The sequence below is a fragment of the Candida tropicalis genome (genome assembly GCF_000006335.3).
Source record: "Candida tropicalis MYA-3404 genomic scaffold supercont3.8, whole genome shotgun sequence".
NCBI classification, from domain to species: domain Eukaryota; kingdom Fungi; phylum Ascomycota; class Pichiomycetes; order Serinales; family Debaryomycetaceae; genus Candida; species Candida tropicalis.
Window position 1 is genome coordinate 781,356 of NW_003020060.1, and position 12,988 is coordinate 794,343.

The 12,988-nt window shown below is 31.3% G+C and overlaps 6 protein-coding genes across 6 annotated transcripts; 3 read left to right on the forward strand and 3 right to left on the reverse strand. All coding sequences in view use genetic code 12, as the record gives it.

Moving 5' to 3' along the window:
- Positions 1-1,701: 1,701 nt before the first annotated feature.
- Positions 1,702-3,006, reverse strand: CTRG_05556 (GPI-anchor transamidase subunit; the record flags this gene model as incomplete). Its single annotated transcript, XM_002551212.1, has 1 exon — positions 1,702-3,006. The coding sequence occupies one exon, from the start codon at positions 3,004-3,006 to the stop codon at positions 1,702-1,704; it is 1,305 nt and encodes a 434-aa protein (XP_002551258.1).
- An 837-nt stretch (positions 3,007-3,843) lies between these two features.
- CTRG_05557 (uncharacterized protein) lies at positions 3,844-4,872 on the forward strand (the record flags this gene model as incomplete). Its single annotated transcript, XM_002551213.1, has 1 exon — positions 3,844-4,872. One exon carries the CDS (start codon positions 3,844-3,846, stop codon positions 4,870-4,872), a length of 1,029 nt encoding a protein of 342 aa, XP_002551259.1.
- A 25-nt stretch (positions 4,873-4,897) lies between these two features.
- Positions 4,898-6,196, reverse strand: VPS4 (AAA family ATPase; the record flags this gene model as incomplete). Its single annotated transcript, XM_002551214.1, has 1 exon — positions 4,898-6,196. The coding sequence occupies one exon, from the start codon at positions 6,194-6,196 to the stop codon at positions 4,898-4,900; it is 1,299 nt and encodes a 432-aa protein (XP_002551260.1).
- An 878-nt stretch (positions 6,197-7,074) lies between these two features.
- CTRG_05559 (uncharacterized protein) lies at positions 7,075-9,129 on the forward strand (the record flags this gene model as incomplete). The annotated part of the gene is made up of 1 exon (XM_002551215.1): positions 7,075-9,129. The coding sequence occupies one exon, from the start codon at positions 7,075-7,077 to the stop codon at positions 9,127-9,129; it is 2,055 nt and encodes a 684-aa protein (XP_002551261.1).
- An 808-nt stretch (positions 9,130-9,937) lies between these two features.
- On the forward strand, positions 9,938-11,908 carry CTRG_05560 (MCT family MFS transporter; the record flags this gene model as incomplete). Its single annotated transcript, XM_002551216.1, has 1 exon — positions 9,938-11,908. One exon carries the CDS (start codon positions 9,938-9,940, stop codon positions 11,906-11,908), a length of 1,971 nt encoding a protein of 656 aa, XP_002551262.1.
- Positions 11,909-12,385: 477 nt separating this feature from the next.
- Positions 12,386-12,772, reverse strand: RPS5 (40S ribosomal protein uS7; the record flags this gene model as incomplete). Its single annotated transcript, XM_002551217.1, has 1 exon — positions 12,386-12,772. The coding sequence occupies one exon, from the start codon at positions 12,770-12,772 to the stop codon at positions 12,386-12,388; it is 387 nt and encodes a 128-aa protein (XP_002551263.1).
- Positions 12,773-12,988: the final 216 nt, after the last annotated feature.

Sequence of the window (12,988 nt, forward strand, 5' to 3'; positions counted from 1 at the left end):
AAATTTCTTCGCCTGTTAATGTGTCTTTACTCCGATAGGACCCATTAATTATTGGTTGATTTTCCTCTCTCTCTCTTTTTTATGTGGCTGTTGTTATTATTGGTTTGGATATGATAAAGTATATGAACCATGGTAAAATCGTTACATTTTTCCAAACCCATCTCCGATTTAAGCATAAGAAACGTTTGAGTGGTTTTCTTGTATGTTTATAGGTTGATTCATGTGAATCCTATTCCACCCCTCTTCTACATTCTATAGCACATTAAGCCCATAGCCTCACCCATGTGTATACAATACTTCATTTCGTAAACAAGTCCGATGATTGTCACATTTCCTAATTGGTTAGTTATCTCCTACACAACAGATGAACAAATCTCTTGTTTCCGTGGCTCTCTATTCTTGCTCTTGCTCTTGCTCTTGCTCATATCTCCTCCCCCCCTCCTTCAAAATCAGCAACATCCGTAGTCAATCATCTCCATTGTCTTCTTCTTCCAACAATCACATACTCCTCATCTGATTCAAAAACTGAAATCTTTTTTTTTTTTTAAAACACAAATTCCATTTATTGAAATTCCACAAAAATTAATTAAAATGTGTCTATCGGAGTTTTCCTTAGTTTGTCTTCTTCTTCTTCTTCTTCTTGTGCCACTACGACATACCCCATCATACATGCTCGTTACCAAAAAGAGAAAATCCCCTTTGATCCGAAGATGACTCCTCTTCCTCTTCCTCCTCCATCTCTCAATTCTCGTGAGACATCAATATTATCCAATGTACGCAAAATTTTAATGGGATAAACTTAGCGAGGTTTCATTTAATTAACATAAAGTATTATTTGATTACTTAAACCCCGATTGGTTAAAAACTAATTCTAAATCACATTCATTCATTCATTTACATATACACACGGCATAGATTGCATACACTAATCTCTCATCTTGTTGTAATTCCTATATAACCCATCCTCGGACTCCGAGATAACATTCCTTCTGATTTAACAATTTTACTCATTAAAAATATATCTTTGTTAAGTCGTTTATACTTTTCAATCGATCATTACCGTTCATCCATCTATTAACCAACTAAATGAAACCTCTGCCGTGGATTATTTGTCGTCTAAAAAATTTCGGATCTCCCCTTATTGCATAACTGATACAATTTTTTTCTTTTTACCTCCTCGGAGTTTTTTTTTCTCTCTCTCTATAAACCTTAGTTCAGTTCAGTTTCTAATGGTAATTGATTATTCTTACTAAAATATCATGTCGTATTTTATTTTACTTTACTTTGCTTAACTTCTCTCCACACATTTACATTCAGCCCGCCACAGTTATTCTCTTCTATTCAATTTTTACTTTTTGTTAGAGATTATCTGAATCACATGACTTATAGGATATACATATTCACAAATTAGGTGATACCTTCTTTCTGTACAGATTAGCCCATTTTCTAGTTTTGCAGAAATCATTTGATAATTTTTTCATGATGATGATGATGATGATGAATTCCGTAAAAAGAGATTCACGTGAATTATCAAGAATTTCTATGTACAATCTCCGTCAAGTGGAGTTTCCACGGTATACAAGATTTACACTTTCATGTATGTATGTTTTTGGTGGGGTAATAAATTTACACCTTTGTACATTTTAACTCCTCTCTACTTTTGATATTTCCTATTTAGTCAGTATATAATACCCAATGGCATTATATTTGTGCTAATACTGGCTTATCTTTTGAATTGATATCAATACCCTTTTCATCATAATAATCAATACTTAATTTAGTCCATAATATATCCATCAACAACAATATATGAACACCACCCATAATTAAACTAATACTGTAGAAAAAATTGGCATTACCACTTCCTAAAACAATCCAAATATAATAGAAAATAGGTGATAATAACAATCCAACAATTAATGTAATTCCCGTGATATATTTAAATTTGCAATATTTGATCACTGTATCTTTGAAAATTGCCAACATTGTTAAACAAATACCCAAATCTCCCAATATTGGATATGATTTGGTGAAAGAAATCCAAATTAACCCTAATACAATGGCTAACAATCCATCTCCTTGTCCATTTGAATATTCAAATAATCTTAAAGTAATTGGAATAATGAAGATAAATCCATATAAATTGAATACAATCGTATAGAAAAGATTGTAATTTTCAAACATTTCTGTGAATAAATACCACCATAATCCTAAATTTGGTTTAATATTTTTAAACATAATATTAGTCAAATAAACATTATCCAAGAATTTCCAACTTGCTGTAACAATAAATGAAGTCATTATTAATAAACATGAACAAATAAAGAAAATCCCAAATCCTTCAACATATACTTGATGAGTTTGATAATTTTTATTTGAAGATTTCTTAATGATATGTGAAAAGGATATAAAACAAGGAAGTAAATATAAATAATTTATAGATAAATAACTTGCTATACTTAAAGAAATCATAGCTCTTGGGATATTCTCAAATTTGATAATTTGTAAAATACTTTCAATGATAAAAATCCATGAGATTATCAAAGTTGAATGACTTAAATTGGTTAATATAATCAATGGATTAAATAAATAAAAACATGCAATCAAATAATCATCAAATCCTTTAATTTCATTCTTTCCCTTGGATCTTTTAGATTGATATTCATTATACCATTTATTAATATGAATCAATTTCAAAGTTATAATTAAATCAACAATAGTGAAAAATAAATTAAACCAAATTTGGTTGAATTTTGTATTCCCAGGTATACAATTTATAAAATTCAATAATATGACTAATAATGGAGGATGATTATTTATACCTCCATCATATAAATTTATATTATGATTAAAATAATAAAATGATTCTTGTAAAGATTTAAAACTTGAAATAGGTGTGGAGAATTCAACTGATGAATCTAATTTGGTAATGATTTGTGGAAATAATGTAGGTAATATAAAACGAATCAATCCTCCAATAATCAACACATTTGTTAGTTTCGACATGGTTACACTGTTGGTTGGGCTATTGGTTGTGATTGTTGATTTCTTGTTGATTCGTGTTGTTAAAAAAAAAAAACTTTGAATTTCTTTCTCTTTTGTTGGTGAAAAAAAAAATGCACGAATACACGAAATTTACTACTCCCATCATCATCATCATCAAACCAACTATCAAACCAACTATCAAACCAACTATCCGATATAAATGTCAAACGTATGTATTATCTTTATTGGCGACTTAGTTGATATTCAGAATACTAACATTTTTTTTTTTTGTATTTTTAGTTTCAACCAATAAATCCAAAACCATTTTTGAAATCATTAATAGGTAAACAAATCATAGTTCGATTAAAATGGAATAAAACTGAATATAAAGGGATCCTTTTATCTATTGATAATTATATGAATTTACAATTAAATGAAACTTATGAAATAACCAAAGAGGATGGTGAAGTAAAAGAAGAATTAATTGGAGAAATATTTATTAGATGTAATAATGTTTTATTCATTAGAGAAGCTAGTGAGAAGCAAAGTGATGAGAATCAAACTCAACAATTAGAAAAGAAAAATGATGAATATGTTATAGAGGAAACTAAAGAAGAAGAAGAGGTTACAGAAGTAGTAATGGAAGAAACTGAAAGTTGATGAGTAAGAAAAAGAATAACCAAGTAGTAATGATAGTGTATATTGGTGTAAATGAGGTCTTTCTGACCCCACCCTCTAGTATATGAATCGTATAATTATGTATTATTAATAACACCATCTTTGTAATGACAGTATATTCCATTGTATAGTTGTATCTGAAAGTGAACAAGTTCTCAGACTCTGATATCTCCACTCGCAATGACTCGACTGAAAAATTTCAAATCGTGGACAAAAAAAAAATCAACATCAACAACAACATCAACAGCATCAACAACGACCAGCCAATATCAACGGGCAGAACAAACCACAAGAATGTCAGCAGAACCAGAAGTAGCACCATATGGAGGATTTATGGTTAAATCGTTAGAAGAAGAGACAAAACAACTCAATGATTTAACTAATCATCAATATGAAATAACAACATTAGAAGGTAAAACAGAAACAATACGTCCAGAATCTTTAAAAATCATTGGTGTTGATAATCTATCAACTAAAAATATTGAAAATTATATTAATTATTATATAAATTATAATCAAATTGAATATGAAGAAGTTGATTTAATAACTAATGAATTAATAAAAGGGAAAAAATTTCAATTAAAAGAAAATCAAGATTGTATTGATTTTAAAATTGAATGGATTAATGATGAATCAGTAAATGTTACATTTAGAAATATTCAAGATTCAAATAAAGTATTAAAAGAATTAAGAATTGAAGAATTAAAAGGATCTTTTGAAGATGAAATTACAAGAGATGAATATTTAAAAAATTGTATTATTGAAACTCCTGCTAAATCATATAATCCAATAATTGAATTTGAAAAAATTCAAAATTTAAATGGTTCAAATGAAACTAAACAAGAAGGAGTTGATATGGAAGAAGATGAAAGTTCTATTGAATTAATAATTAGACAATCTTTTCAATCTGATAGAAAGGTTAAAAATGCAAGAGAATATTCTCGATATTATTTAATTCATGGTGAACCTGAAAGAACTAAACATCATCATCATCGCCATCATCAAAATGGTAGAAGATCTTATCGAGAAAGAGATAGTTATAGACCAAGAAGAAATAACGATGATGATGATGATGAGGAAGATTTGTTTGCTGACAAATTAGGTAAAACCAATCCGACTAACCGTCACAACAATCATGTTGATGAAGAAGAGGATTTATTTGCTGATAAATTAAAACATGCAAATAGAGATAGATCTCCAACTAGATAAATATACATACAATGTCAATTAATTTCTAATTACCTTCTTGACCAAAATCTTCAGTAAATTTAACATGATTGGCAATATCTGCATCATTAACAGTAGGTCTATTATTTTTAATGGCTTTAATGAAATCTTTAATAGTTAAAGGTGGTTCCTTTAATTCATCAGTACCAATATCAATCCAATTCATTTCTTTAGCACCTTCATCACCAGGAGAACAAGGTGTTAATTTTTCTTTACCATCATTTTCATCAATTACACTTTTAAAATGAGTAGCTTGTTGGATTTTTCTAATTGGTTGCATCAAAGCATCTCTAACAACAACGGCAACATCATGACCAGAATATCCATCTGTCATTTCTGCCAATGTTCTATAATCTGAATTTGTACATTCACATGGAACTTCACCAATATTAATTTCAAACATTCTTGTTCTTGCTTCAACATCAGGTAATGGAATATAAATTCTTCTTTCAAATCTTCTTCTTATAGCTGCATCTAATTGCCATGGAATATTAGTTGCCCCCAATACTAAAACACCTTGACTATCATTTCCAACCCCATTCATTTGTACCAACAATTCAGTTTTAATTCTTCTACTTGCTTCACTTTCTCCTTCACCTCTAGGTCCACATAATGCATCAACTTCATCTATAAATATAATTGAAGGTTTATTTTCTCTCGCCATTGTAAACAATTGTTTAACTAATCTTTCACTTTCCCCCATCCATTTACTAACTAAATCACTTGAAGAAACACTAAAAAATGTCAGATTAGCCTCTGTTGCCACCGCTTTAGCTAAATAAGATTTACCTGTCCCTGGTGGTCCATATAATAATATACCTGAAGTTGGTTTTCTATTTCCAACAAATAATTGAGGAAATTTAACTGGTAATATAACTGCTTCTTTTAATGCTTCTTTAGCCCCTTCTAATCCTGCAATATCATCCCATTTAACATTTGGTTTCTCACTTAAAATAGCACCTGCTAATGCTCCTCTTAGTTTTTTAGTATCTTCTCCTTCTTCATCATTTCCTTCAGATCCTTGTTTTTTACTTTTTGTTGATCCATTTACACTTCCTTCTGCTGTATTACTCTTATTTTGTTTTTCTAAATGATCTTTTAATTGTTCAGCTCGTGTCAAATATTCAGTGAATTTACTTTTAATCAACTCTTTAGATTTACTATTCTTTTCATATTTAATAGCCAACATTAAATAATCTAATCCATTATAATACAACTTATATGCTTCTTCATATCGTGTGGCTGTATCTGCATCGATAGCCTTCTGGACTAATTCTATCCCTTTACTTAAAAAATCAGATGACATTGCAAAATAAAAAAATAATCTATAATGCTTGTTTGTTATTGGTGGTGGTGGTGATGATAGTCGGATCTATTGAATGGCGATTTTTGTTGAACCTTTTTGGCGATAATGGACGAAAACTGAAAGAATCTCGGGAAATCCAAAAATCCAAAAATCCAAAAATCCGAAAAAAAAGAGAGAACAGCGGTCGTGTGAATATGCACAAATAATTAATCAATCAGGGCGTGTACACTGATCAAGAAAATGGTTGATTCATGGTCTCGAGCTACCACATTATAGTGGATGATTAAATTGACAGAAGATGGGGGGTTATGATAAATGTTGTAATAAACAGGATGAGTATTGGTCTTCTGATTTAACCATTGGGTTAAATTTTTTTTTTTTTTTTTGGTCTTTCAAAACCAATGATGTGTGATTTATTTGCAGTCGGACGTGGATTTTGACACAATAAATGCAACCTCAATATCGACATCAACCATTCTATACCATTATATACCATCATAGATCATCAAGACTCAGTAGTCTTTCTCCAGAAAAATAATTACCCATCGAGTTGACTATTATTTGTGAGCTTATTGAACCAACAAGGAAAATGGCATTTGTGCTTAATATCCTATGACTTTGTATCACCGGAAAGTGTTTCACCTATTCCGATACTAAAAAAAAAGCAAATATAAATCTGCATAACATATGCCGCCTGGATAAAACTCGTGTATAACATGATTGTGTATACCTAGCAATGTACGATGGGGCTCAATTAATTCCTTCCGGTTATTTTTCTAAAAGGATTTATATGTCCAAATATATCCGTATTTGAAAATTTTTCTTGCATTCTTCTTGTTTTAAGATTGGTATAATTGCAATATAAAAAAACCCACAGCATGATACCTTCACAACAAAGTCTACCTATCTCAGATACAGATTCGTTAAGTTCTGAAATTTCACCAAGAGATCCTCAACCGTTAAATCAAATCAATTCCTATAATATTCAGCATAATAATATCAATCGTACAACTACAGGAAATTCAAGTCTAAGTACATCATCTTCAAGATTATCAAGACAATCATCTAATTTTTCAGAATTATCGAGAATAATAACTGGTATAAAAGATGATCAACAATTAATTGGAAATTTAAGATATACTAAAAGTACAGAGCCAGATTACATATTGGCAAATGAATTAGATAGAGTAGCTTCGAGAATAACATCCAGAAGGCAATCAATATCCCTTGATACTCCTCATCCACAACCATCATCTTCATCAATAACGTCAGGTGATGTGATACGAAAAAGAAGGAATAAGCAATCAAAAAGAAGGCCGAGTGAAATAGAGGATATACTGGAAGATAGAGATCATGAAGTAGATGGAGAAAAGCCAGCACAACCACCACAACCACCTCCAACATCATCATCACCATCACAAACATCACATATAGAACCAGAAGAATCAGTAGAAGACGAAAAAGAATCAGAAGGAAAATACAAGGCAGATGGACTAATGGCTTGGATAACTGCAATATGTGCCATGATGAATATATTTGCAACATGGGGAGGTAATGCAGCATTTGGAGTTTTCCTCAACTTCTATCTTAGTAATGATACATTTCGGGGGGCCACTAAATATGATTATGCATTAGTTGGAGGAATAATTGTCTTTTTAGCAAATGTTTTATCACCAATAAGTGCTTTATTATATAAAATATTTGGATTTAGAACCATTTGTCTCATTGGAGTTGTTTTTCAAACTGCTGGTTGGATATTAGCTTCTGTTTCAACTAAATTATGGCAAATTTACTTAACTCAAGGGGTATTAGTTGGGGTTTCATTTCTGTTGATTTTCATACCTTCAACATTAGTAGTTCCTACTTGGTTTATTAAACAAAAAGCAGCATCAATGGGGTTAACAATGTCAGGTACTGGATTAGGTGGATTGGTGTTTTCATTAAGTGTGAATAAAGTAATCCAAGATACGGGAGATCAAAAATGGGCATTAAGAATGGTTGGATTAGTGGCATTATTTTTAGTATTAACAAGTGCAACAATTATGAAACCAAGAAATTATAAACAGCCTCCTTTGAAAACAACATTAACTAAAGAATTTATAATTGAAAATGCTAAAGTTATATTTGATTTAAAAGTTGTTAAAAATCAAGGGGTTTGTATTATTGCTCTTTGGTTTACTTTAGTTATTATTGGTTATACATTGATGATGTTTTCCCTATCTTCATACGCCACAGCAGTTGGACTTTCCCATTCCCAAGCCTCAACACTTACAGCTATAATGAATGCTGCACAAACAGTAGGACGTCCATGTATGGGATTCCTGGCCGATTATGTTGGAAGAGCAAATTTCGCAACTATTGGAAGTTTAGTCATTTCAATTTTGTTATATGCATATTGGATAAATGCAGATACATTTGGTTCTTTAATTGGATTTGCAATTTGTATTGGATTGGTAATTGGTCTTGGGGCATCTTTAGTACAACCATTGATTGCTGATGTAATTAGTCCTGATTTAGAACAAATGCCAGCTGCTTGGTCAGCAATTAATATTTTCATGTCATTTTTCAGTCTTGTTACTGAAGTTATTGCTCTTGCTTTGGTTGTTGAAGGTTCAAAAAATCCATATTTACATACACAAATATTTGCTGGTACCTGTTATATTGCTTGTTTCTTAATTGTTTTAACTTTAAGAGAATTTCTAATTAGGAAATCATTACATGAAAGATTGAACATTATGGAAATTAAATTGGCCAGGTTTACCGGTACTACTAAAAGTGGATATTTAAAATTAGAAGATCATTGTGATCCAGAAGAAGATCTAAATTCTGAAGACGAGGCTTTATTAAGAGAAAGAGTTGCTAGATATCACTATTTATTAAGAGGGAATGTTCATAGCTATTTTATACGAATGTTCTATCCCGTTAGAATATAAATTATCTGGGCTACCACTCAGCTATGGAAAGAAACTGCACATAAATTAATGAGCGGGATTTTATTTACTAACTCCGATCAATCCCTTAGCACATGAAAAGAATAACAAAAAAAGAAAATCTCTGCATTGACCAAAGAATGCAAAACCTCAAATGGTATCATAACCAACAGGTCGGATCACTCGTCATGGTTGGAATTCAAGCTATACTGCAAAAGAATCCACTAGAAATGTATTGTTTAGTCATAATCGGTCATCAATTGGACATTTGTTTGAGAGAATGTGTCATAATATAATTATTACAATTCCTAATTCCGTTCATTGTGAATCAATTGTTTAAGCCTTCTTTCATTTCATACCCAACAAATACCGGAGCAGGGGGATTATAATTTTCTACTTCAAACTTTTTAGTTCTCCCTTGGCGGGTACATGGTTCCTGCGGGTACATGATTCCTACGGCGGGAAGATTTCATATGTTTGTTTTTCGCGTGGCCACTGTCTTTGGCCAGTGATTACTCATCTTTGGGATGATTCACACGACTGTAGATTTAAATTAACCTGCAAGTGCGGCGGGCCGTTTCCTATAAATAAATATTATGTGGAGCCTTGTGATATTTAAATTGACCTTGCATTGTAATAATCGAATTTTCTTTGAGTTTTTTAGTTTTCATTAATTTTCCTTTCTTTTCTTCAATATTTTAAGGTTGACGGAGCCCACATTTTTATTCTACTGTTCTTTGTTTATTCAACGTGAAGGGAAGTAAAAGCATTTGACATAATTTTCATCCACCTGAAAACATCATAGTTTACCATGACAAACTCATCACTGTCAGAAGCAAGGATATCTACAAATAAGAGTCTATCTGATGATTCCCACCATTCTACAATAGAAGATGAAGAAGACATTATACCTTATCAAATCCAACAAATCACTACTAGATCCTCATCAGCATCAACAGCAGCCGCATCTGATAATAATTCAATATCAAGAATAAGATCAAACCAATCTGAATTATCTAGAATAATAAGTGGCATTCGTGATGATGAACAACAATTAGATCATATTACTAAATATAATACATTTGGTGAATCGGAATTTATTTTAGCAAATCAATTAGATAGAGTAGGAACTAATGTAATAGAACACCCTCAACGAAATTCAATTGATGATTTAGAATCACAACAGCCAAGCATTGGTGGCTCAAAAATATCAAGTAGAAGATCAAGTATCCATGAAAGATCAAGTGATTCTGAAGATAAAATTACAAAACAGGATGGAAATATTGACCAACAAGAAGAACAAGAAGAGCAATGTCGATATAAACCAGATGGAGGAATGGCATGGATTATGGCCTTCTGTGCTATGATGGCTATGTTTGCAACTTGGGGTGCAAATGCTGGATTTGGTGTGTTTTTAAATTATTACTTAACAAGCAATACATTTCCAGAGGCAACACGTTATGATTTTGCTTTAATTGGTGGTATTATTGTTTGTTTGGCTAATTTATTATCTCCAATAACTGCTTTAGTTTATAAAGTTTTTGGTTTTAAAATTAGTTGTTTTATTGGGATTATATTCCAAACTGCTGGTTGGATTTTAGCTTCATTTGCTACCAAATTATGGCATTTATACCTTACTCAAGGTGTACTTGTTGGTATTTCTTTCCTGTTGATTTTCATTCCTGCAACTTTGGTATTGCCTACTTGGTTTGAAAAGCAAAAAGCAGCATCTATGGGATTTTGTGTTTCTGGAGCTGGATTGGGTGGGTTAATTTTTTCATTAAGTGTTAATAAAGTAATTGAAGATACCGGCGATCAAAAATGGGCTTTAAGAATGGTTGGTATAGTTTGTTTCTTTTCAGTTTTATTTAGTGCCTTGATTATGAAACCTAGAAATTATAAAAAATTACCTTTAAAATCAACCATGACTAAGAAATTCATAGTTGAGAATTTTAAAGCTATATTTGATCCCAAGATTGTTAAAATCTCCGGAGTTTGTATAATTTCCATTTGGTTTGCCATTGCACTTTTAGGATATACCTTGATGTTATTTTCATTATCTTCTTATGCCAGTTCAGTTGGCCTTTCTCATTCGCAAGCATCAGTATTAACTGCCGTTATGAATGCAGCTCAAATTGTTGGACGTCCATGTATGGGGTTAACTGCTGATTCAATAGGTAGGGCTAATTTTGCAAGTTGTGCAAGTTTATTAATTTCAATTTTGTTGTACGCATTTTGGATAAATGCAACTTCATATGGCTCATTAATTGCATTTGCATGTATAATTGGTTTAATCATTGGTGTTGGTTCTTCATTAGCTCAACCATTAGCTGCTGATGTAATTCATCCTCATATGGATAAAATGCCAGCTGCTTGGTCAGCTATTAATATTTTTGTCTCACCATTTTGTCTTGTTTCTGAAGTTATTGCACTTTCATTGGTCACTAATCATTCAAGTAGACCTTATTTGCATACGCAAATATTTGCTGGAACTTGCTTTTTTGCATGCTTTTTAATAATGTTGACATTAAGAGAATATTTGATTAGAAAATTCATAAAGGAAAGATTGGAGTTGATGCAAATTAAGTTGACAAATATTTCTGGTACTACCAAAAGCGGATACTTGAAATCAGATGCCAAAACTGAAAGCGATGATTCCGATGAAGGTGATAACGCCGAAGAAGAATCTATTTTAAAAGCAAGAGTTGAAAGATATAATTATTTATTAAGAGGGTCGGTCAAGAATTATTTTGTCCGTATGTTATATCCAGTTAGAATATAGATCATTAATGAATATAAAAGCATTTATTTATTTATTTTTTAGACTGAAGTTGTTTCTCACTGGTAGCAATCATTTTTTGCACAAGTAGACCAATAATGTAGTTGTCTGATTCTATTAGATCAAGTAGGTTACTCAAGATATAACTAGATTTTATCCTTTACAGATTTTAATATAAAATACTTATTAAATTTATGGATTTATATTTATTTTCATGCTTTTTTTGTTGAACTAAAATTACACAGAGAAAGTTATAAACAAGTCAAATCAATGAAAAGAATACACCAATAGGGAGATAAATTTAATTAGTTTAAACCCGTAATATATATATTAAGTGGATGGTTTTAACATTTTGTAAAAAATATGTATAAACGTAATAATGACAAAATATTCCCAAAAGTAAAATCTTCTTTGATCTTTCTTATTCTCTTTCTCTTTTCGACATTTGAATTTCTCTTTAATTTCATTCTTTTTGTTTCCTTAACGGTTAGATTTGGCAACTCTTTCCAATTCATCCTTCTTCTTAATAGCATAAGAAGTAGAAGAACCTTTAGCAGCGTTGATCAATTCTTCAGCCAAACATTCAGCAATAGTTTTAATGTTTCTGAAAGAAGCTTCTCTGGCACCAATGGTCAACAAAGCAATAGCTTGGTTAACTCTTCTTAATGGAGAAACATCAACAGCTTGTCTTCTAACAGTACCAGAAGAACCAATTCTGGTGGAATCTTCTCTAGCACCAGAGTTGACAATAGCATCAACAACAACTTGGATTGGGTTTTGTTCAGTTAAAACGTAAATGATTTCCAAAGCGTGTTTAACGATTCTGACAGCCTTCAATTTTTTACCGTTGTTTCTACCGTTCATCATCAAAGAGTTGGTCAATCTTTCAACGATTGGGCATTGAGCCTTTCTGAATCTTTTGGTGGCGTATTTACCAGCAGTGTGGGAAACAAAGACTGGGTTTCTGATTTGAATGTAATCAACCAAAGAAACATCTTTAACTTCAACATCTTCGTAAGACCATTTGTTGAATAATTTAACTTCTCTTTGAGCTTCTTGAACATCCAATGGGATGGCAGTAGC